This window comes from Megascapheus bottae, chromosome 8 (assembly GCF_031878675.1).
Source record: "Megascapheus bottae isolate mThoBot1 chromosome 8, mThoBot2.hap1, whole genome shotgun sequence".
Lineage (NCBI taxonomy): Eukaryota > Metazoa > Chordata > Mammalia > Rodentia > Geomyidae > Megascapheus > Megascapheus bottae.
The window spans coordinates 5,062,218-5,084,211 of NC_143516.1; the positions used below are offsets into that span (position 1 = coordinate 5,062,218).

The 21,994-nt window shown below is 47.9% G+C and overlaps 1 protein-coding gene across 1 annotated transcript in view; it reads right to left on the reverse strand.

Annotated features, from left to right (window-relative positions):
- Window positions 1–21,744, reverse strand: part of Slc22a3 (solute carrier family 22 member 3) — a 58,199-nt gene extending 36,455 nt beyond the window's left edge. Inside the window, exon 1 of the mRNA XM_090337871.1 lies at window positions 21,023–21,744. Within this exon, the coding sequence (XP_090193997.1) occupies window positions 21,023–21,445 (423 nt within the window). The 5' untranslated portion in view covers window positions 21,446–21,744. The remainder of the gene's footprint in view (window positions 1–21,022) is intronic.
- Between the last annotated feature and the right edge of the window lie 250 nt (window positions 21,745–21,994).

Consider the following 21,994-nt stretch of genomic DNA (forward strand, 5'->3'; position numbering starts at 1 on the left):
TATAGTCCTGTTCTCAGGGACCTCCACTGGGGACAGGGAACACGGGTGGATCTGATTCTCTTCAGAGCATCAGGCCTTCTGCCAAATGCTATGCTTTAACCAGCCTGCGTTAGACCATAGCATTAAGCTAAAATTCATATCATAAAACACGAATTTTGAGTAGTTTTATAAATACATATTCACAAGTAAACTATGATTTATTTACAGGCCCAGCTTCTTGCCTTGGTTAGATAGCCAATGTCCCATTCCTTAACACAGCCAGGGGAAAAAAAGGTGGGAGGAAAAAGTAGCTGGCCCACCTCAGAGTACTGAGAACATTTGAAAGAATTTTACTATTTGCCTAACAGGAATAATCTAATGCTGTGGCTTTCAAGGATTTTTTTTCTACATCACTTTCGGTTTTTGAAGGTATGCATTTTACGAAAGCATTATCTGGAAACACCCATCGGAATTAAATACAGACAGAAAGTACCAGGGGAAAAAAAAGTGCAAGAATCTGAGAAAGCAAATATGATGTAATTACGGGGGGAGGGAGAAGCCAACATTTTGCTTTCGAGAAGGATGAGACAATTCAAACATCTAAACTCACAGTGTAGCATTTGCTCTCCCCCACTGTACTCTCAAAGACTCAGGTTAGCAAGATAGAGGCAATGACTGATTTTCAGAAATGACCTTGGAGGACCCCACAAAGGTGACCCCTGAGTCTGCTGCTTTTGAGTTGTGTGAGTTAAAATGCTCAAAATGTTCTTTCATATAAAATGATTCATCCTTTTCATGTTTCTCATAAGAGGAATAGTGCAAAGAAAATTGTCATACTTCATATATAAATAAAATAATTTCAAAACAAATGTCTAAATGGTGAAAGTGCTAAATATCATCTGCTCTTTTGCACTTTCTGAGTCCCAGGGAACCAGCGGCATGGACCCACTATTTCCCAGACTCCTTTGCCAACAGCATCCGGTCAGAGGCTAGAGCCAGATCAGAAATCAGAAGAGAGGGGGTGGACTCGGCTCCTGGCCTCGGCGCCAGCCCCACCTATAATCCTAGCAGTGGACGACATTTGGTGGCTGCAGAATCATCCATGTGAGGCCCAAGAAATCCGGCACCGCGAGTGTGGTGTGGGCTCTGAAACTCACTATCTAGAAGGACTGAGCCCCTGGACGCTGAAAAAGCCACCTCTCCTCATCTTTTCTCCCTCCTTTCATAACCCTCCCAAGAAGCCTCTTAGCAAATTCCTTTTTCTTGAAATACCTAACCTAGTTTCTCTTTTCATGTCTAGAAGCTTACCAGCTTTCAAATAAATGAACTCAAGCTGTGTGTACTTGAAGAGATGCACAGCAACATACCACACACACACACACACACACACACACACACACACACACACACACACACAGCTCCAGCCTGTGTTCTGCACAGGGAAGGCTTTATTGGAAGTACCATGGCCTTGCTGCACTTCCTTGGGAGACAGAGGTTTACTTCTTGTCAGCAGAAGGTCATTGTACCTCACTGAATGCTTACTTCAGTCTGAACAAGACACAAGCAAATTTATGTCTTTCTGTTAAGGCAATCTGTGCTGAACAAGTATGCCTTCCTCAATTTTTTTCCCCCAAGGAGTACACACATAAAAACATTTTAGAAGTTTTCTAATGCTCATAAATCCATGTGCCCTCATCCTGTTACTCATTAATCTCCAAACCCCCTTTCCACAAACAGAATAACTCCTTAGAACAAGCAGAGAGTTGATCTGATAAAGAACTAGAGCAGCTGTGCATGGAACACCACTGCTATAGTCTGCAGAAAAATGAAATTGAGTGTTTTGAAGGATTTCCAACTAAGGGCTTTGCTTAGAATTTCCCAGTCGTTAAAATTCAAACAGACATATTTCTTTGAATTTAATGATAAAATGTGGGCCCAAGGATAAATACATACACATATATATGGATTATATACATATAAATCCATTCTTGTATATATATAGACACACTATATATGTTATATATAATATATGTTATAGATATATAATATATATATGTTATATTATATTTATATATATTGTGATTTCCAAATTATTCTTTTTTTTTTTTTGCCAGTCCTGGGCTTGAGCTCAGGGCCTGAGCCCTGTCCTTGGACTTTCTCAAGGCTAGAGCTCTACCACTTGAGCCTCAGCACCACTTCCGGCTTTTTCTCTATGTATGTGGTACCGAGGAATCGAACCCGGGTCTTCATGCATGCTAGGCAAGCACTTTAACCACTAGGCCAAACTCCAGGCCCCTTCCAAATTATTCTTAAAGGAAAAACTATCTTTAATATACAAGGGTCAAAGGTGAAAAGAAAGTAAAAAAAAAAAAAAAAAAAAAAAAAACAAAACAAGTGCAAGTGTGCAAAAGACAAGAGACTAAGGAGACCAGGTCTGATCTTCAATCAGAGTATGACCATGGGCTGGATTTTCCATAAAAGTCTAGGTCAGTCCTCTTGCCCAAACATGTCCAGAAGAGATTCAAAGACTTGAGGGCATCTAGCATTGGACTGTCATCACACGCGATGAGAAACAGCATCTATACACTGTTTGTACTGCTCTGGGAGAAAGGGGAGTCGCTGAAGTCGTCACAATACCCATGTGCCTCCGTTTCAACTGTCGTAAGGATGAACTCTGTTAAGTTCAGAAGCTGGAGCTCAGCCTCTAGTGGGGTAGTGCTGGGCACGGCTGGAGCCTTTACCAGCCAGGGCCTTGTGGGAGCACCACTAGTTCATGCCTAGAATCCCAGGTACATTGGAGGCTGAGATCTAGAAGACTGAGCTTTTAAGGCAGCCCAGATAGTAAAGTCCATAAGAATCCATCTGAAAAGCAAGGCTGCACACATGGCTCAAGGAATAGCACCCGCCAAGCAAGAGAGCCAAGCAATCCTAAGGTTCTGGGTTCAGACCTTAGGAGAGCCTGCCCCCGCAGAAAGAGGTGGGGTCTAGTTCCGGGTAGTTAGGGGCACACCTTCAGAACAAATGAATGTCATTTCATAGTTGTTTCCATAGTTTGTTCCCTCCGGAGGAGGTTATTATAAACAGCGTGCCACATTAGTATTTGCACGTCTCCCCTGTGCTTCTTTGGAGAATTCCGGTATAGTTCGGAAGCCGGGTCAATTTATGTGAAGCCAATATAGTAATCTGGCTCTCACGAGAACAGCTAGATGTGAGGAGGTTATGGGGGTGGGGGAAGCAACCCTATCTATGCAGAGTTGGGTAAGGCAGAAGTAAGGAGAGCAAGGGGCTGAACAGGAGTAGTCCCTCGGGGCCAGTGGGGGCCTGCCAGCATGCAGCCGTGCCAATCTGTGCTTAACCTGAAGAGCTGCACGTCTTTCCCCTGCAGCAGGGCTGGGATTGTGAGTTCTTCCCCCAGGAAAACAGAGGCATGAAGAAAGCTCAGGACACACAGGGGGTGAAGAGTCTGGCATTTACAAATGGAAAGGCCCAAAACAGGTGTTGTGGCTTCAGCCTGAGGAGTCTGCTCTGTTGTCCTGAACAGGGGGACAAAACAGCGCCATATAAAGAAGCATCTTAGAGGACAGAGACTTATAAGTCTTCCTGTCTGTGGAGCCATCCCTCAAGGTTTAATGGATGGTTCAGCAAATGAGCATCGAAACAGAATAGAGAGGTGTCTTAAAAATGCAGGCATTCTGTCTACACCTGTGACATGATGAGAAGAGCAAGTCTGCAGTCTGTTTCCATACTGTCTTTTGTTAACTTTGCCTTTGTGAGTTAGCTTTATGGGACAGAAGACACATCTTTGATCCTTCAACCTTTTCCGTGGGCTGTTTTACTTCTTTGTAAGGAGGACATGCAATTATTCATCTTGACATGTTTACAATTTCTCTAAATAATGGAGACTATAAAGATGGGATGACGAATGGCTTGCATGGCACAGGAGTGCTGGCCCTGGAGTCAGACAACCGGGAGCTTCCGTTCTGCCACCACAGCTCTGTGTCCCTTGGTGATATTCTTCATATTGTTTAGTGTGCAATAAACACTGCTAATTGCGTTCTGATCAGTGCATGAAGATAGTCAGCATAAATACCATGACCCACAAGGTTTAAAAGTGCTTTCACCAGTGGATACTCATTAGAATTACTTGGGGCAATTGAGGGAAAAAAAATAACTGAGCACCACCTCTGACCAATTAACTCAGAATCCAGTTGTATATACAACAAATAGACAGATGCTACCAAGTATTTTAATGTCTTCTGCAGTATAATTAACTGTGGCACATTTCATTCAGTTGAGTAGTGTTCTTCAAAAAATTAAGTCATGGGCCAGGAGTTTGGCCTAGTGGTAGAGTGCTTGCCTAGTATGCATGAAGACCCAGGTTCAATTCCTCAGTACCACATACATAGAAAAAAAGTTGGAACTGGTGCTGAGGCTCAAATGGTAGAGCTCTAGCCTTGAGAAAGTCCAAGGACAGTGCTCAGGCCCTGAGCTCAAGCCCAGGATCGGCAAAAAAATAAAAATAAAGTCATTTGCCAGGCACAGTGGCTCACGCGTGTAATCCTAGCTACTCAGGAGGCTGAGATCTGAGGATTGCAGTTCAAAGCCACTAAAGTCCATGAGATTCTTATCTCCAACTAACCACTAAAAAACTGGAAATGGCCCTGTGGCTTCAGGGGTAGGGCTGAGCTGAAGAGCTCAGGGACAGCACCCAGGCCCAGAGTTCAAACCTCATGATAGACAAAAATAATAAATGAATGAATGAATGAATGAACGAATAAATAAATAAATAAATAAGGTCATGTCACCTGGAACCTCAGAATGTGGCCTTCTTTGGCAGTCATCTTTGCAGACATGGTTGGGAGTAAGTGAAGTCACACTGGGTGGGGGATGGGACCTAACCCAGTGATAGTTGTCCCTACAGGAAACCAGAAGCAGCCACACATCAGAGGAAGGTGGGACCAGGGTTCTGTGTCTACCCACCCAGGAGCACCAGAGATGGTTGACATACCATCCAGAAGTCTGTACCAGAATCACTCTGAAGCCCGAGAGCAGATGGGGAAGAGGTGAAAGGTGGGGAGGGGGAGCCTTTATTAACCTGAAGAGAAAGCTTAAAGATCAACCTACCTACAACTACAGCACCACATCTTTAGAGTGCAATGGAGAATGAAGCCAGAATCACCAGCACACCAAAGTCTGACCTCTTCTTTTCTCCTTCCCTTTCCACCTCCCCCCCACCACAATTGAGGCTCACTGATGGAAGACAAAGGGCAGCATCAGAAAAACAATAACAAACACAAGCTGGAAAACAGCATGTGGCAAAGGGCTGAAGAGAAAGGCACAGCTAAGCCCCAAACTCAGGCACTGGAGGGTGAGTGGGGTGGGGAGGAGAGGAGCGGATGCAGGGGACACAGAAGGGTTGTGCTCCCACACAGCCACAGCCACGTGGATGGGGCCAGGTCTGTGGCCCACGGACGCACACCCTTCCTACCCAGAGGAGTAGTCAGAGCTGACCGGCACGGAGAATATAAATACCGGCTTCCAGGTCCAGACCCTACCCGTGGTATTGGAGAGTGAGGCATCTTTTTTTTTTTTTCTTTTTTAAATGCAATTATTCTCTTTTTCAGTTTAAACCTAACCACTTACAGAATGAAATGCGGGTTTTCACAGTTATTTCATGACCCTTCCCGTCGTGTCAAGGACTCAGCTCCTTTAGCCTCTCTGCCACACCACCGTCCCCGTAGCTCACCTATGCTTCCCTCCCTGAGCTTCCTCCTGCTCTCCATCCCAAACACTTCTTTTGGCCTTGTAAAGTCACTCTTCCACGCTGGGTAGAGGGTGGCCCCTAGTCTGGAGCGTCCCTGCCTGGCAGCGCCCCCAGGTACCTTCCCTTAGCTAGAAACCAAACACCCTTGGACTTCCCAGCCTCAGTTCTCTCTGGCTGTGTGTGTGTGTGTGTGTGTGTGTGTGTGTGTGTGTGTGTGTGTGTGTGTGTAAAATGAACTTTCTACTTCTTAGACTACAGTTTCCATGTTTGGTTCAAAACTTTGGATTTACTACAATATTACACTTTCAGATTCAAAAGGTGGGAAAATAAATTATTTTCAAAAGTATCTTTCCCATCACTTAATTAAAAAAAATTTAACATGGTGTCTGTGAAAGCATTATCACCACTTGCAACCCTGCTCTGATACACATATTCTATTAAACATGTGTCTGTGTGTTTTTACATGTGTATACATTTTATAAAGATAAAGTTATATTCTGTTATTGTTTTATAAATTCTGCATATGATTTGTGAGTTTGTGAATCTCTCTTCTATTCTATTACCATACGTGGCTGTACTTAATACATTCAATGTATAACCACAGTTCTTAAGCTAATCCTTCTTTTTCTTTCAAATTTCCTTTTCTTTTTTAAATTGCAATTAATAGAAGGGTTACATTATATTTGCCAGATAGATTAAGCTAATCTTTAATTTTAGATAAGGGATTATGTGATGTTCTCTCAACATCATGTCTATGAACACATCAGGTATCTAATTTTTTTAAATAGGAAATGCTTTGTAAGGATCTGTTGTTATAGTCAAATTTATACTTTAAACAAAACCATTCCAGTCATTTACTAAACCTCACATTCCCACATATAAAAATCAGTTATAACCAAATTAATCATGTAGAATACAGATTCTTTTGTAAAACACAGACCTACTAAAATAAGCATGCTTGAATGCTATCCATAATTTTTTCCTCCAAAGAGTATTGAACTCTAGTTTTTCAAAAATAAGATATAAGACCTGTTTAGACTGGTAACAGTGATTTCAACTTTTTCTTGTGCTTGATTCTGGATCCACTGTGTAATAACTTCCTGGAACAAATGTGCTGAGATAATCAGATTCAGTTAAGGCTTTTCCAAGGGTATGTGAAATACATAGAAATGACTTAACATTTGGGACGGAAAACAGTCCAGACTAAATGATGGTAGAAACAAAAACTGGTGACATCTCAGCATAGCCATTTCAGATGCATTTATCAGCACTGCAGCAACTAGTGGAAAATACATAATAGAGACCAACGAGGGGGAAGGCAGATTCAGAACACGAGCCATAGCTCCTCACTGTTGTCTGTCTCTGTAATTATCCCAGGGGACTAGTTTGTGTCTCAAAGCATAGAACAGCACACAACTAGGCCAAGCATTTGATAACTACAGGTATTAAAGAGCAAAATAAGACACACAGGGCTGAGCCTTAGAAACATAATGAGAATTAAAAGATAATAATAATAATAATAATTACAAACTTTAGGTGCCTCATTTGACACTTCAGCTTGGGGAAAAGAGAATGCCAAATTAGCCTTAAGCACATGCCTCACTGGGACAAATACAGTCCTATCTCACGCAACCGGCATTTTGAAAACAAGAAGCAAGAGTCTGTTTTGCTTCTGCTCGAGTTTTTGTCCTGTACACATGAAGAGCTCTTGGGTAGCTTTCAGAGTTCAAAGACCCTCTGGAACCCGTTCAGGCATGAGATTACAGGTTGGTGTGAGAGAGTGGAAAAAAAGAGGGAACGTATTGAAAAACAGATTTTAGATTAAGTAATATCCTCCTCTGGAGAAAGTAAACCCAGGCCTTTCCTGTCCCTGACGCTGTGTGCAGTGTGACTGCAAGTTCCCAGCTTCCATCTCTCCCAGAAATCTGCCATCCTGGGATGCTTTAGATTTCTTGAGGAGGAATGTCTGTGTGGCGATAGGGACCCAAGATGCCTTCTCTGACTTCTTCAGTTCCTGCCTTCCTTTTTCTCTACTTGGAAAGAGCACTTGTCTGTCAGCGGGTTTCATCATCCTCTCAGAACATGCAGCAATATGTGCGCCTTTCAAACCTTGCCAAAGCCAACATTTTCTACCAAGAACCCACGCTTAGGACACACACCGCTGAGCTGATGAAACCCCACCACCAATGCCACATACATAAAATTGACTTTTCCAGAATGTGAAAATTTGCGTCTAGGATCAAAAGCCCTGGTATTACCCCGGTTGTGTGTGGGTCTTTCCTTTTAGAGCATTTTAAACATTATTGGATTTGATATAAATACCACAAAGTTGATTCTAATTTCACAAGTACGTTTGTGACATGACACAGAGAATCCTTCTAGAACTTGCTCCCATCAACTGAGACACCACCAAATAGTCTGTTTTAAAAAAGCTTAGTGAGCAGGGCACGGTGGCTCACACCTGTCTCCTAGCGACTCAGGAGGCTGAGTTCTGAGAACCACAGTTCAAAGCCAGCCTGGGCACTAAAGTCCTTGAGACTTTTATCTCCAATTAACCACCAGAAAACCAAAAGTGGCACTGTAGCCACTTTTGGAGCAGGGCAGTAGCCTTGAGCTGAAGAGCTAACGGACAATGTCCCAGACCAGAGTTCAAGCCCCATGATTGACCAAAAAAAAAAGCTTGGTGGTTTCATGTTCTGATGTCTGTGGAATCAAATACTGGTTTTCTTGGAGAGCTCAAATTACTTCTATGAGATGACAAACACACACTCTGAAAGGCTTTAGAGGAGAAACATAATGTTCAATGATCCAACAAGAAATCCAGAAGCTATTGTTAGACTTCATCGACAAATTACTGCAAGGTTAAAGGGGTGAGCTAATTCAAAGAAACACAAATGTCTGAACCAAAACTCCATGATCTGAGCACACTGCTGGCATTTCCTTTCTCTGGGTCTTGTGCTTCTTTACTTTGTTTGCTGTTCTTCTGTTAGTTTGTACTGGACAGTAAATGGGACATGACAATAGAACTGTTGTTATAACATTTCCCACTGACTGGAATCAGGAAAAGCCATTTTATTTTAGAATTGTTTTGGCCAGGATTTATGACAGAGAACTTCAAGGAAGTCCAGGCCAGCCCTGAGATTAGAGAATGTCTGTCTGACTGAAACCTACCTCAGTAACACAGCTTTGCAAGAATTATCTTGTTACGACCGGAAAGTTTGAAGTGGCCCAAAGTACAGAAGAAACTTTGCCACTGAACTCTGAATAGTTTCTCATGTGGAACTGTCTTGTTTCCTGCGACTTCCTTCACTCAGCTGTCAGAATTTCACTGAGCCAGGTGGGGGCATGTTAGAAATGCGTGGTCTTTCCCATGATTGAGAACTCTGTCACAGGCACAAGTCCTGAGTGCTGTCAAGATTGCATAGGGGGCCCAGCCGAGCATGCTGGTTCTGTGTGGACACGGAATTTTGCTGGGGAGAGGCAGAAGCAAAGGAAAATGGAGGCTCCAGGGGAAGCCAGCAGGGTTCTTGGATAGGGTGACAGTTTGGGTCTGCAGGGAGAGAGCAGCTTCTGGAACAAGAATCTCACGAGAGATTCGGCTCACACCCTGTGTCCTCTTTGTCTTTTTCCTTCCTTTTGGTTCTGCTCTCAGGTCTCGTTTCTGCTCGTGTCCTCCTGTGGAATGACTCACAGCCATGGCAAGGGCCACGTGGCAAGGGCTGAGACGGTGTCCACCTCCAGAAGACATGCACGGGCACAGAGAGTGCCGCAGACTGGCAGATGACTCAGCCTGCTCACTACGGCCTGACGTCTACCCTGGACTCGAGGCCAAGTCCTCTCTGCTCAAGAGCAGTGATGCCTGGCTCCTCTCACGGGCTCCCAGGGTCTCATCGTGGTGATAGCAGCCCATCAAAGACCTGCACTACCCCACCCCGTTCTTCCTGCAGCCATGCCAGGTCCAGCCACACCACATCCCTCCAACAGGCAGAAGCAGCCCCTGATGGCTGAAGGGAAGCTGAGCCAGGAAAATCATGGAGCTCCAGGAAACAGGACAACTCTCTGCTGACATTTGCTCCCTGTACACTGGGCTCAAAGGCATCTTGAGAGGCAGCCAGGCCTCCTTCTGCAGCCCTGTCTCCAGGCCCTCCCTAGTTCTGGTCTGACCCAGCTTTCCCAGCAACCCCTGCTTGGCTTGCAGTCAGAGCATGGCATGGGGCCTTGAACACAGCTGGATTCCGCAGCCCTGGAGCAGAGTAAGCAAGCCGAGGCCTGAGATGCCCCATTTAGTGACGAAGTCTCTCAGTTCACACGACACTCTCATTTGGTCCCGACAGGTGCCTGCACGGGAGGAAAGGAACCCCTGCCAGCTGCTTGGGATCCTGGCACCCTGCCTAGGCCACACTCTCGACACAAGTCGGGTTCCCTCTGACTGAGAGGGCCACAGAAAAGCCCCTGGCATGCACCATTTCCACCCGTCTGCTCTCGTGGTGCTCTACACAGCATGACTCCATTTTGCAAGAACCTGAGCTCAAATCTAACCTTTGATCATTTGAGCATTTCTTTGCAAAAAACAAAACCATTTCCTTTCAGCAATCAATTGCAATTAACGTAGTCGATGGCAATTTTGTTTTTATAGCATATTGGACTAGGTAATCAGAACAGTTCTGAGACACACGTGCACACACACACACACACACACACACACACACACCTGCTAGGCAGTTTCCCTCCTACGAGGCAGACCAAAGAAACTAGCACACAGTCACCACATGACTGAGACATGACATATGGAAAGATCAAGGAGCCTGAGAGGACGGATCTTGGAACAGTTTCTTACACTTCAGATTGGAAATGTATTTTCTTTTCTATTCTTTTTCTGTCTCTGCCCCCCCTCCTCTCTCTTCCTTTTTTTTTTTTTTTTTTTTGTGCTGATATTGTAGCTTAAACTCAGAGCCTTGTGCTCTTCCCCAGGCTATTTTGCTGAAGGCTAATGTTCTGCCACTAGAGCCATAGCTCCACTTCCAGTGTTATGGTGCTTACTGTGAGATAGAGAGCTTAGGCTAGCTTTGAACCATGATCCTCAGATCTGTTTCCTGAATAGCTAAGGTTACTAGTGTATAGGTGTGAGCTACTTGCACCTGGCTAGAAATGTATTCCTTTATTTTGATTTTTTTTTTAGTTGAGGCCAAATTAACTTTATTAACACCAGCAGGCTTTCCTGCTCTACCCTGCATATTGAATATGATGGCTGATTTTCGAAAGATTGCTCTATGAGTATTTGCTTTGAAAATTCACTCGAGAGCCATGTCAAGAAGCTCATTTCTCAGCAGATTTCTGCAGAGAATCACTTTTGAAAACCACTACTATTAAGTGTATGTCACCTTCTCCTTTCCCCATAAGTGTGCGACAATCGATCTTCAGGGCAGGAGCTTTTGGCGCCGGGTCCCTTCTGTTTATGGCTTAGAGGCTTCAGCTTACAGCAGACACACATGTTGTCTTTCATCTTGAGCTGTCTGCCACTCAGAGCCTCCAGCTGGCAGGAGCCAGGTGAAATCCGAGTCCTCCTGTGCGCATGCTGGGTTAAGCCACAGGGGAAAGGCACCTGAGACTTGAGACACTGGTGAGGGAGGAGGGAGGAGTGTTCACACACCTTGGAGCGGGCTGTCTGGTGCTTGCTAAGTACCAACCCCACAGTGGCAGTCCTGCCTTCTCTCAGGACAGCCTTGGTGCCCCCAAGCCAATTTAGCACATGAGAACTGGGGTTTTCACTCCCAAAATACAACATCAGAAACTCCTATCTGGGTGTAGTAACTCACACCTATAATCCCTGCTACATGGGAGGTCACTAACAAGAGGGCTGAGGTTCAAGGCCAGCCTTGGTAGGATTTTGTGACACCAATGAAAAGCTGCTACCCCAGCTGTGCAAGAAGCATAAACACGAGACCCTAATGTTATGTTATTTGCTAGGAAATGGATGGAAAATATTAAATGAAGTGGATCAGGCTCTGAGAGACAAAATGCATACATTTTCTCTCATGTGGAGAAGTTAGATCTAAAATATACACATACATGAAAACACACAGGGCCAGCCATATACATATACTGTGCATTCCATATGCATACACTGTTCATTCAATATGCATGCTCTACACATGGGTAGGTCCTGATGGCACAACACCTTTGAACAGCTAACAGGCAGCTTAACCAAATAAATACGAGAATCGGGCTGGAGGATGGGGAGAAGGATCAAGATACACTAACACATTAAAATCTCTTTGCTCCTGTTGTCCTGGGAATTGGAACTAGTGCTTTGCTTGCTTTCTCTCTCCCACCAGGGAGACACTGACTGTCCCAAGGCTGGGGCCCAGCCATGTGTTCAAGGCCTTGGGAAAGTGCCTCGTTTTGGACACCACCGCGTTCATGGCCCTTTACAACCCACCACCCTCTCACCTCCTCTGTGAGGTAAAACTACAATCCAGCCTCAGGACGCTGAGAGCGCTGTGAGGACTTGCACTCCACACTGCCCACGCTGCCCTCTAACCACTGCTGTCCACGCGTGACTCTGTGATCTCTGCGCCAGGGACTCACAAAAACCCAAGCAGTTGTATCTCAACTTGCTGACACTTCGTTGGCCGTGTGGCCCTGTGGCGGGGGGCGGGAGGCAGGGGGGCCGGAGGGGGCTGAGGTGGGGGGATGGCTGGATCATCGCTGCCTTCCTGCCCAGGAGCAGCTGTCCCTCTCCACTCTCCCATCCCCGGGTGACTGGAGTTCACTTTTCACATCACCTGAAGACCCCAATTTCATCCCTGAACAAGAATCACCATGCCCCACACTTATTCTCAGATTTCACAATGAATAAACACAGCATACACGAAAAATAAAACCCTCAAAAGAAATGTCACAGACCCCACTCCCAAATGTGTCGGAGATTCAAGTGTGGGAAGGTGGAGGGACACGTGAAGCTCCCCGTTACCAAGGAAAGCCAGAGCACACATCACCCCCATCTCCTCTGCCTGAGAGCAATCTGACAGGAGAGCCGCCTTCTAGGGACTAGCTACAGAGCAGAAGATGCAGCCGAGATTCTCAAGTCCCAGATGTGCCCACCTGACGATCTCTGTCCAGTTGTTTCCATCCCGCACGTGGCCTATGGAAAATTCCCCTCCTGACTCTCTACAGGATCTTGGACAGATGTTTGGGCAGCGTGCACATGGCATCCAGAGAGTCAACACCATCCATGGCCCAGCAAGCAATCCGGAAGAAGGGCAGGAACAAGGAAGAATTCGCACTTCCTTCTGGCGTCTTCCTGACATCTGCCCACGCCCAGAGATAGGAAACCCCGGAATTCAGGCTCCAGGAATTCAGCAGAGTACCAACCTGAATTCCGACTCAGCTGTGCAGTGACAGAGCGAAGGGAAGCCCGGATGCCTGTCAAGGACTGCTTTACTCCGAGAACAGAGAAGCTGGCACCCCTGCCCCACTCGGGCAGTGCTTGTGAATCTGCATCTTCCCACTGCAGCAACGCCTGGCACCTGGAGAAATGATTCAGCCATGGCCACTACAGTTCTTCCCTGACTTCCATTTTTACCTCCTCAGATCTATCTTTAGAGCTAAAGCCCCGAGTCTGTATTGCACCTTGAGGCCAATGTTGGGTCAGGTGGAGCCAGCCATAATTCAAAGCACAGCACAGTTTATTCAGAACTTTCAGAATTACACTGTCTTAACTTCTTATAAGCTCTTCAACTCCATCCTTTCTGTTTGTCTTTATTATCCCATGGGTTATAGCCCTGAAGTGATTTTATTTTATTACTAACAGAGACAGGACACAGAGGCAGTGGTCCCTTAGAAGCTGCAGTTTCTGAGCTCGGGCCCAGTTTAAAGGGCCAGGCCATCATCTGACTCATTCACCACATTTCTCTCCTTTGGAGAGTACCTCAGGAACACTAAGGGACTTGCCTTTTCCTCCCAGAGGGGAAAGAAACTCCTTTCTTGGTTATGAGTTAAGAAAGGAAAACATCCAAAGAAGAATGCTGGAAGTTGCATTTGGTCATGAAGGTTAGGTTGCATTAGCTCTCCCTCTTCCTCTGCAGCCACGGAGGGTGGAGCACTGTCAGTCCCAACACTGTCACCTTCAGCTGATGACCTGGCCACTGAGGACAATCGGGACGGGAACGTCAGCGCATGCAAATCCCTCCCCGCCAGGCGCGGTGGCTCACACCTGTAATCCTAGCCGCTCAGGAGGCTGAGATCTGAAGATCATGGTTCAAAGCCAGCCCGGGCACTAAAATTCGAGAGACTCTTATCTCTAAGTAACCACTAGAAAACTGGAAGCAGTGCTGTGGCTCAAGGGATAGGGTGGTAGCCTTGAGCTGAAGAGCTCAGGGACAGCACCTAGTCCCCCAGTCCCATCGTTTAAGCTAGGTGGGCAATGGGCAGTGGGTGGGTGGAGGTGGGGGTGGAGAACAGTGTCTGCCCTGGGCTTTCTGTGGGGCGTGGGGGCCACTCACACACCATCAGTTCGCCATCAGGTAAGTGGGTAGAGAAGTCCAAGGAAACCCGAAACCATGACCCAGTCTGGAGGAAAAGTACTGGATTCTCAACTTCAAGGGCAAATTTGTGGTAAATGAATTTTTCTTTCTTTCTTTCTTTTTGGTTGTGGGGTTTGAACTCAGGGCCTATGTGGCTACTCCTGAGCCACAGCACCACTTGCAGTTTTTGAGTAGTTAATTGGAGATAAGTGTCTCATGGGGACCTTTCTGCCTGGGCTGGCTTTGAACTGTGATCCTCAGATCTCAGCCTCCTGAGTAGCTAGAATTACAGGCGTGAGCCATATGCATTTGGCTGGTCAATGGATTTTTTAAGACAAATTTATTAGTGATGTATTATGTCTAGCAAGTTTCAGGGTGAAACCTGCCCCCCAGCCTGTTTCCTCTCTGCTGTTCTCCCTAGCTCCCACCTGGATGTGGGAAGCCATTGTTTTGGGCCATGTCAATGATCAGCCACCCTGCAGGGGCATGGCCTGCACAAACTGTAACATGACTACGGCAGGAACTCCACCTGCTCCGGAGCTGAGGAGGACTGGGCGCAGGCCGCTGCTCTGATCCCTCACGCTGATGGTTCAGGGCTGCGATTGAGGCTCAGACCCATCTGACCCAAAGGACCACATGCCCTTTCCACCTGAAGATGCTCTTGTCATGAATCGTGAGCCCACAAATAAAACGTGTAGACCTAGATGGCATTTCATTTGGACAGCCCATGTGGTGATGCATCTTGACTTTGTCCAAACTGCTCTATGGTTTGCCAAGATTCCCAGGGAATGTAGTTCAGCTGTGTGCTCGCTCCACCCCAATCAGTTTCTGGATCTGCTGCCTGTTGCACAGCTCTGGAAAGCTCAAGGCTTTCAGGAAACAAATAGCAGCATTTTATCCATTTATGACTTCGCCCTGGAGGTGAAGGAAGGAGCCTTTCCCACCCCCAGTCTGTTTGGGGGACTTGGCAGATCTGATGCTGACATCACAATTACTTCCTGTTACTGTCCTCGTGAAGAAACACCCAGCCTTCTCCCTGTGAGGTCCCCGGACCACCTGCGTGGGTCCGCAGATGTTTGTAAAGTAGGAAGGTTATTACACCCAGCCCTCAAACTTTGCGGGTTGGACCCAGGAATGTGCACCAACCACTGCTCAAGGCACTTAACAAATGGCCATAGGGCAAAGGCAAATGAAGGTGAGAGCACATGAGAGCATCTCTGCCCTCCTGTTTTCATCTTGGATACCTTCTGACCTCTAGGGATATTTTCTCAGCCCTGAGCCCCAGCAGAGGGTGGGGCTATCCCCCACATGTACCAGCACATACCTGACAGCGCGTTGTTGTCTCAGGTCAGTGCTCTGCTCAGCCTTGGACTAGTTAAGAGAAGTAACCCATCTTTGTACCCCCAGCCTAGCCCAGTGTCTGCTGTGCCTACATCTACCAAACGTGGAGTCATTTCTATGACTACACTTGAGAATCCAAAAATCCCACTGCCAGAGAGTGGCAGGTGATATCCTCACCTAGTCTGGCATTAAAACTCCCTGTTTCACACCCCTCGATGTTCTTGAGTCTACCAAAGGCATTGTATGAACCTATTGGGCCGTTCTGCTTTACTTTGTCACCGGAGGAAAGGAATAGTTGGAAGGACTCATGTTGGAAAACAAAATATTTAACTTTTGTTAAATGGCTGGTGTTTCAGGAAAATCTCATTTCATAATAAACCTTATTTCCTAATAACAACCACCTCAGTTGTTCTAGATTCAGCCAGGCAGTCTAGAAGGGAGACAGGGTTTCAGGCCACCACTGTTCTCTAGCTCTCATAGAAGCAAGTCTGGAGAGAGCCAGGTTTCCCAGCCAAACCAACTGATGGACTCATCGGCAGTCTACAACAACAGATCCAGGACCTCAGGTAGATAGATACCAGACACAAAATAACTGCTAAGCATGTACAGAATACTTAAAAATTAAAAGGCAAAAACACAAATGTGAATAAGAACCAAGAAACTACCAGTGTAGGAACAGGTTTGACTTGGAAAGGTGACACTGCTAGAATGATGGTTCTAGGCCAACTCATGCAGAAAAGTCTGCAAGACTCTTCTTCAATGGAAGAAGCTTGGGAGGATAATGAGTACCTGTCACACTGATCAGGATGGGAAGTGTGAACATAGGAGGATCGAGGTCCATAAACATACCTAGGCAGGAAGTGAGATTCCCTCCACCATCTCGAAACTAGCCCGTGTAAAAAAAAAAAGGACTGGAAGCATGGGTCAGCAGCATAACATCTGCCTAGGAAGCATGAAGCCCTGAATTCAAAGCCCAATGCTGTCAAGACTAATTAATAAACATCAGTTAATTATTGTTGAACAAAAAGTTAATTGAAAGAGATCTGAAAAAAGTACACACACAGAAATGGAAAATATGAAGATGGTCATAAAAGAAAGACAAAGAAGGTCCTACTTGCTTTTAATTAGAGTCTCAGAAAGAAAGACCAGATTATAGAAGAGGGAATAATGATGAGATGATGGCTAAGAATCTTCTAGAACGTATTAAAGAATCAAATCCACAGAGGAGAAACATTTCATTCAGCAAATATTCACTGAGTACACAACACATGCCAATAGTGTGTGTGGGGAAGGGGGGAGGTTTGCAGTCCTGAGAATGGAATTTAGGGCTATGCACTGCTAGGCAAGTGCTTTCCCACTGCAGCCACACCTCTAGACTTTTTGTTGTCTTTCAGATAGACTGTCACTTTTGGCCTAGGTCTGCTCCCAGAGTCACAAGCTGGAGAATATTGAGGTATGATGCCTGCCTCATTTGTTAAAATGGGGCCTTGCTAACTTCTACAAAAAATTTTGTCGGGATAATGTATAGAGGGGTTACAGTTACATTCTTCAGGTACCCTTTCCCATGTTTTTGTCCCCATTTCCCTTCCCCTACCCTCAGTCATCTTAATATCCCCCTACCCTTTCCTATTTCAAATAAACAAATAAATGTATATATAATATGCCAGGTAACAAAGTCGGATACAGTAACAAAATGAGATTAACTGTAAGGGCAAAAAAGAGAAGAGAAATAACATAGTACATTAAGCACAATAATCACACAAGATAAAGCTCTTGTTTCCATATCCTAGAGTTCATTTCATTTAGTCTCATCCTATATGACCTTATGTACCTAGGTTTTACGCTATTGTGATCCTCAGCTAGGAGAGTCCTAAATGTGTACTAATTATTACAAATGAGGGAAATCATTGAGCCTATGTTCCTTAATTCACTTAGTATGATTTTTTCTAAGTCCTTACAAATGAGGCAATGTCATTCTTTCTGACAGCAGCATAGAATTCCATTGTGTATAAATACCACATCTTGTTGATCCACTCATCTACTGAGGGGCATTTGGGTTGTTTCCATATCTTCGCTATAGTAAATAGTGCTGCAATGCACATCGTTGTGCTAGTGGATTTAGAATGTCCTTGTTTCTGGACATTTGGGTCAATGCCGAGGAGCAGGATTGCTGGGTCATAGGGAGCTCTATGTTTAGTCTTTTGAGGAACTGCCATACTGCTTTCCAGAGTGGCTGAATGAGTTTGCACTCCTACAAGCAGTGTAGTAGTTAGTGATCCCTCCTGGCCACATCCCTGCCAGCATCTGTAGTTACTTGATTTCTTGATGATGGCCATTCTAACTAGAGTGAGGTGAAATTTCAAATTCATTTTGATTTGCATTTCTTTTATGGCCATAACTTCTATAAGTTTTCCTTTTTCTTTTTCTGTCTTATTTTTGTTTGTTTGTTTGTTTTCCCAAGTCCTGAGCCAGATATTTTTTAGAGACAACATATTCCAAGCTGGACAGTTTCTTTTTTTCTTTTTTTTTTTTTTAATAAAGATCTAGGGCAAGACTCAAGTGAACCTATGCTGTGATTCCCAGCACTCCAACCACTGTGAAGGTGGCAGGAATGAGCGACTGGGTTCATCACTCCTAGGTGAAGACAGCGTGTGAGGATCCTGGACTTTCAGACTCCCAGAGAATTCACTGAGGTCCCTACCTGAGGATATCGCCACTGAGTCCAGCACGGTTCCCTACTGGTTTTAAAGTGTGAGTGGTGTAAGAATTGTGTTTCCTGGAGTCCTTTGGGGACTTTCATTCTTTATGAAAAAGAATGTTTTACCGTCAAGACCTAATTCAGTGTAGCTACATAAGGGACCCTGTCAGGCCCACTAATATCTATCTCTAGCCTCCAGTCACTCTTAGCAAGCCAGGACTGTGACACAATGCAGGATCAAATGAAACAGCCATATGAGGGCATTCTGGAACCTGAGCAGCCTGTCCACTTTCTAATCTCTCCCAGTGCATCCCCTTTGCCAGATCAATGCCTTAGACTATAAAAACACATGGCATTAGCTGAAGACAGAACTATAGTTGAGCCCATCACATTGATACAGTTTCTAAGAACAACAACAGCAAAAATGAATCCATTTGTATCCAAAACCGGAGACAGTAAAACAGTAGCTACAGAGCTCTCTGTGAGATTCTGAGTGATTTTGGATAATGGAACTTTCTGAAAAGATACCGGTAAGGGTGGGGTCTTTCTTAAGAGGAAACACATGAAAGACAAGCCAGAAGAAGCACAGAATCCTTTGGGATTTGAAGAAGTCACTTCAGTGTAGTTCAGAATGTGGCATTAAAAAGTGCATCTGGACACCTGTAATCCTAGCTACTCAGGAGGCTGAGATCTGAGGATCAAGGTTCAAAGCCAGCCTGGGCACAGAAAGGACCTAAGATTCTTTTTTTTTTTAGGACCTAAGATTCTTATCTCCAATTAACCTCTAGAAAATGGGAAGTGTGACTTGGCTCAAGGGTAGGGCGGTAGCCTTAAGCTGAAGAGCTCAGAGACAGAGCCCAGACTGAGTTCTAGCCCTATGACCCACAGGAAAAGAAAAAAAAAGACTGCATCTGGAGGATGCTTCATCACCATTCTAGACAGTAACCTGCAGGCATTACTAAAGGCGAATGACAAGCAAGAAAGCTAAGCCCAGTGAAGTAAAGCCCAGGGCAGTAATATACGCAAGCCTGTGCAGGACACATCTCCCAACTTGCCACCATTCCTCTTTGGGTGTTAGGAGCCTCCGACCTTCACAGCCCACCACAGACTGACCCTCCTTACCCACCTTGCTAGAAACCTGGAATCCCAGAACATGTCTAAAGAATCTGCCAGGGCATTCATTGATGGGTGCACACTACATTCCCAGAGGCTCAGGGACAGCGCCTCTCTGTGCTCAAGGCTAGCTCTCTACCACTGGAGCCACGGTGCCACTTCCTGCCTACTCTGAGTAGTTTATTGGAGTTAAGAGTCATGGACTTTGCTGCCTGGACTGGCTTCAAGCCACAGTCCTCAGATCTCAGCACCCTGTGTAGCAAGGATTATGGGTGTGACACCCCCCCCCCAGTGCCCAGCTACACTTTGCTTGTAAAGGTTTGTTTTGTTCTTCCTCCTTTTTCCTTTTTCTTTTCCTAGTGGTTCTGGGATTTGCACTCAGAGTTGGGTGCTTGCTGATTGAGCCACACCCCCAGCCTTGGTTCTTCAGTTTTAAACGTCTTTAAAAATCAGGAATCCACACTCCTCGGATTGGGTGGAAAGCGAGCAGCCCAGCTGAGGCCAGTGGGGGGAGGCATTGCGCAGGCATGTGGGATTCCCGCGTGGGGAGGCCCCCTCTTAGAAGGATCCTTCCCATCCGTCTCCATGGTGACCCGTGGAGTTTAGAACACCGGCCCAGGATGAGGCAGACATGAAGGCACACACCACGAAGCACAGACATGAAGCCCCACCAAAGCCCACATGGCTGCCCTGGGGTTGAATTTCCAGACCACTTAACAGGTGAGCGAATCCCAACGCATGCCTGGCCTTCGGAACAGCAGAGCCTGCTGGAGCTGCCTCCCACCCCGGCGGGACCTGAGTCTCACCCCGGACAGCAGCAGAGCCTCGCTGCCCACGGGCCTGCCCTCCACCCGAGTGGGGGCTTTTGATGGGGCTGAATGCTCGTGGCTTGTGCTGTAATCCCGGGAGGGTCACCGGAGGAGGCAGGAAGACTGCACCCTGGACAAAAATGAGAGAGCCCATCCACGGGGTGACACTAACAAGCCAGCAGGTACACAGACTCCAGAGCAAGGGCGGCACCTCCAAAGGTGGGGACCCCCACTGCACCCTAACTCGGAAAGTCAGGGACGCCTGCAGCCCGCCCCCCCCCCCCCCCCCCGTGACAGCGGCTGGCAGGAAGTCTGTCCCGCACATGATCCGCTTTCCCAGCGTCTCCTCGATGGCTGCTCTCTGCCCCACCAGCGTTCCACCAAAGCCCTCTCCCCACGAGGGCCTGGACCCCCTTGTCTTCCAGATACTTCTCTGGTCACTGGGGGAGACCGCCCTGCCTCCAAACGTCCACTCTCCGCGTCCTCCTGGAAACCTCATGTCGTCCAGACCTGCCACTGTCCCCGCCACCGGTCAACCCACCATCTCCATCACCGTGCCAACACACGTGGCTGAGCGCCGGGCGCTGGCAGGTGAGCGGGGCACCTGTAAGCGGGCAGTCCGGGAATCACAGCATCGGGGGACCACGCGAGCCCAGAGATCCCGCGAAGGCAGCTCCACGGGCGGGACGCGAGACCCGTCCCGCCGCCAGGGCGCCCGGAGGACCTGCCACCCAGCCGAGCTCCCCACGCCTCGCCCTTCCCAGGCCGGTGCCCGCTGCCCTCCCGCCCTTACCTCGCTCACGATGGTGGCGTGGGTCTGCTCGTAGTGCCAGCCGCCGCTGCAGGGCACGAGGGGCGCCGAGCGGTTGGGGAAGGCGGCGAGGGGGTCGGAGCAGCTGAGCGCGCCCGCGTCGGCGCCCGCGGCCTCCAGCAGGTAGCGCTGGCAGCGGCCGAGGCTGCGGGCGGCGGGCGCGGGGCCGGGGCGCGCGGGCGCCGTGCGGTTCCACTCCTCCTCTGGGCTCCAGGCGCAGCGCGCGGCCAGCGCGGCGGCGCTCGGCCCGCGGCACCAGTAGCGGTCGGGCTGGCTGCCCAGGAAGACCACCCCGACGAAGAGGAAGGCGAACGTGACGCCCGTGAGGCACAGCAGCAGGAAGGCGCGCCGCTGGAAGCGCCCGAACTCGCCCGCCCTCTGCAGAGTCTGCTCGAACGAGGGCATCGTGCGCCCAGCCGGCCTCCGCCACCCTGCGAGCGCCCTGCCGCCCGCCCGCCGCCGCCGCCGGGCCTCCGAGTGACCCGCGGGCTCCGCCGGCGGCCGATCTGTACCCGCCTCGCTCGCCCTGGCACGGCGCCCGCCCCCGCCTCACTCGCCCTGGCACGGCGCCCGAGCCCGCGCGGCTCCCGCCTCCCGTCCACGGGTGCCCCGGCAGTCCCGGGTTCCTCCGTGGGGCCCCCCACGTGAGATCTGGGTGGGCACACCAGGAGTCCGGGTGGCACGGACCGGCGCCGGCGCCCCAGGGCCCGGGACTGGAGTGACGGGCACAGCCTCCGGCCTGGCGCGCAGCTCCATTCGGCTCCTGCCAAGCCCCCTGCGCTGCCAGCCACTCTGGGTCGGGCTCCAGGACCAAAGAGTGCCAGGATCTCCCCGCCACCTCCCGGGCTCCACGGACTCGGTGTGTACGCGCTCCGGATCGCAGCAGGCGGGCACAGCGGACGAGCTGGCCCGGCGGGTAAAGGGGAGCCGGGAGGCCCCCAGCCCCTCGCCCAG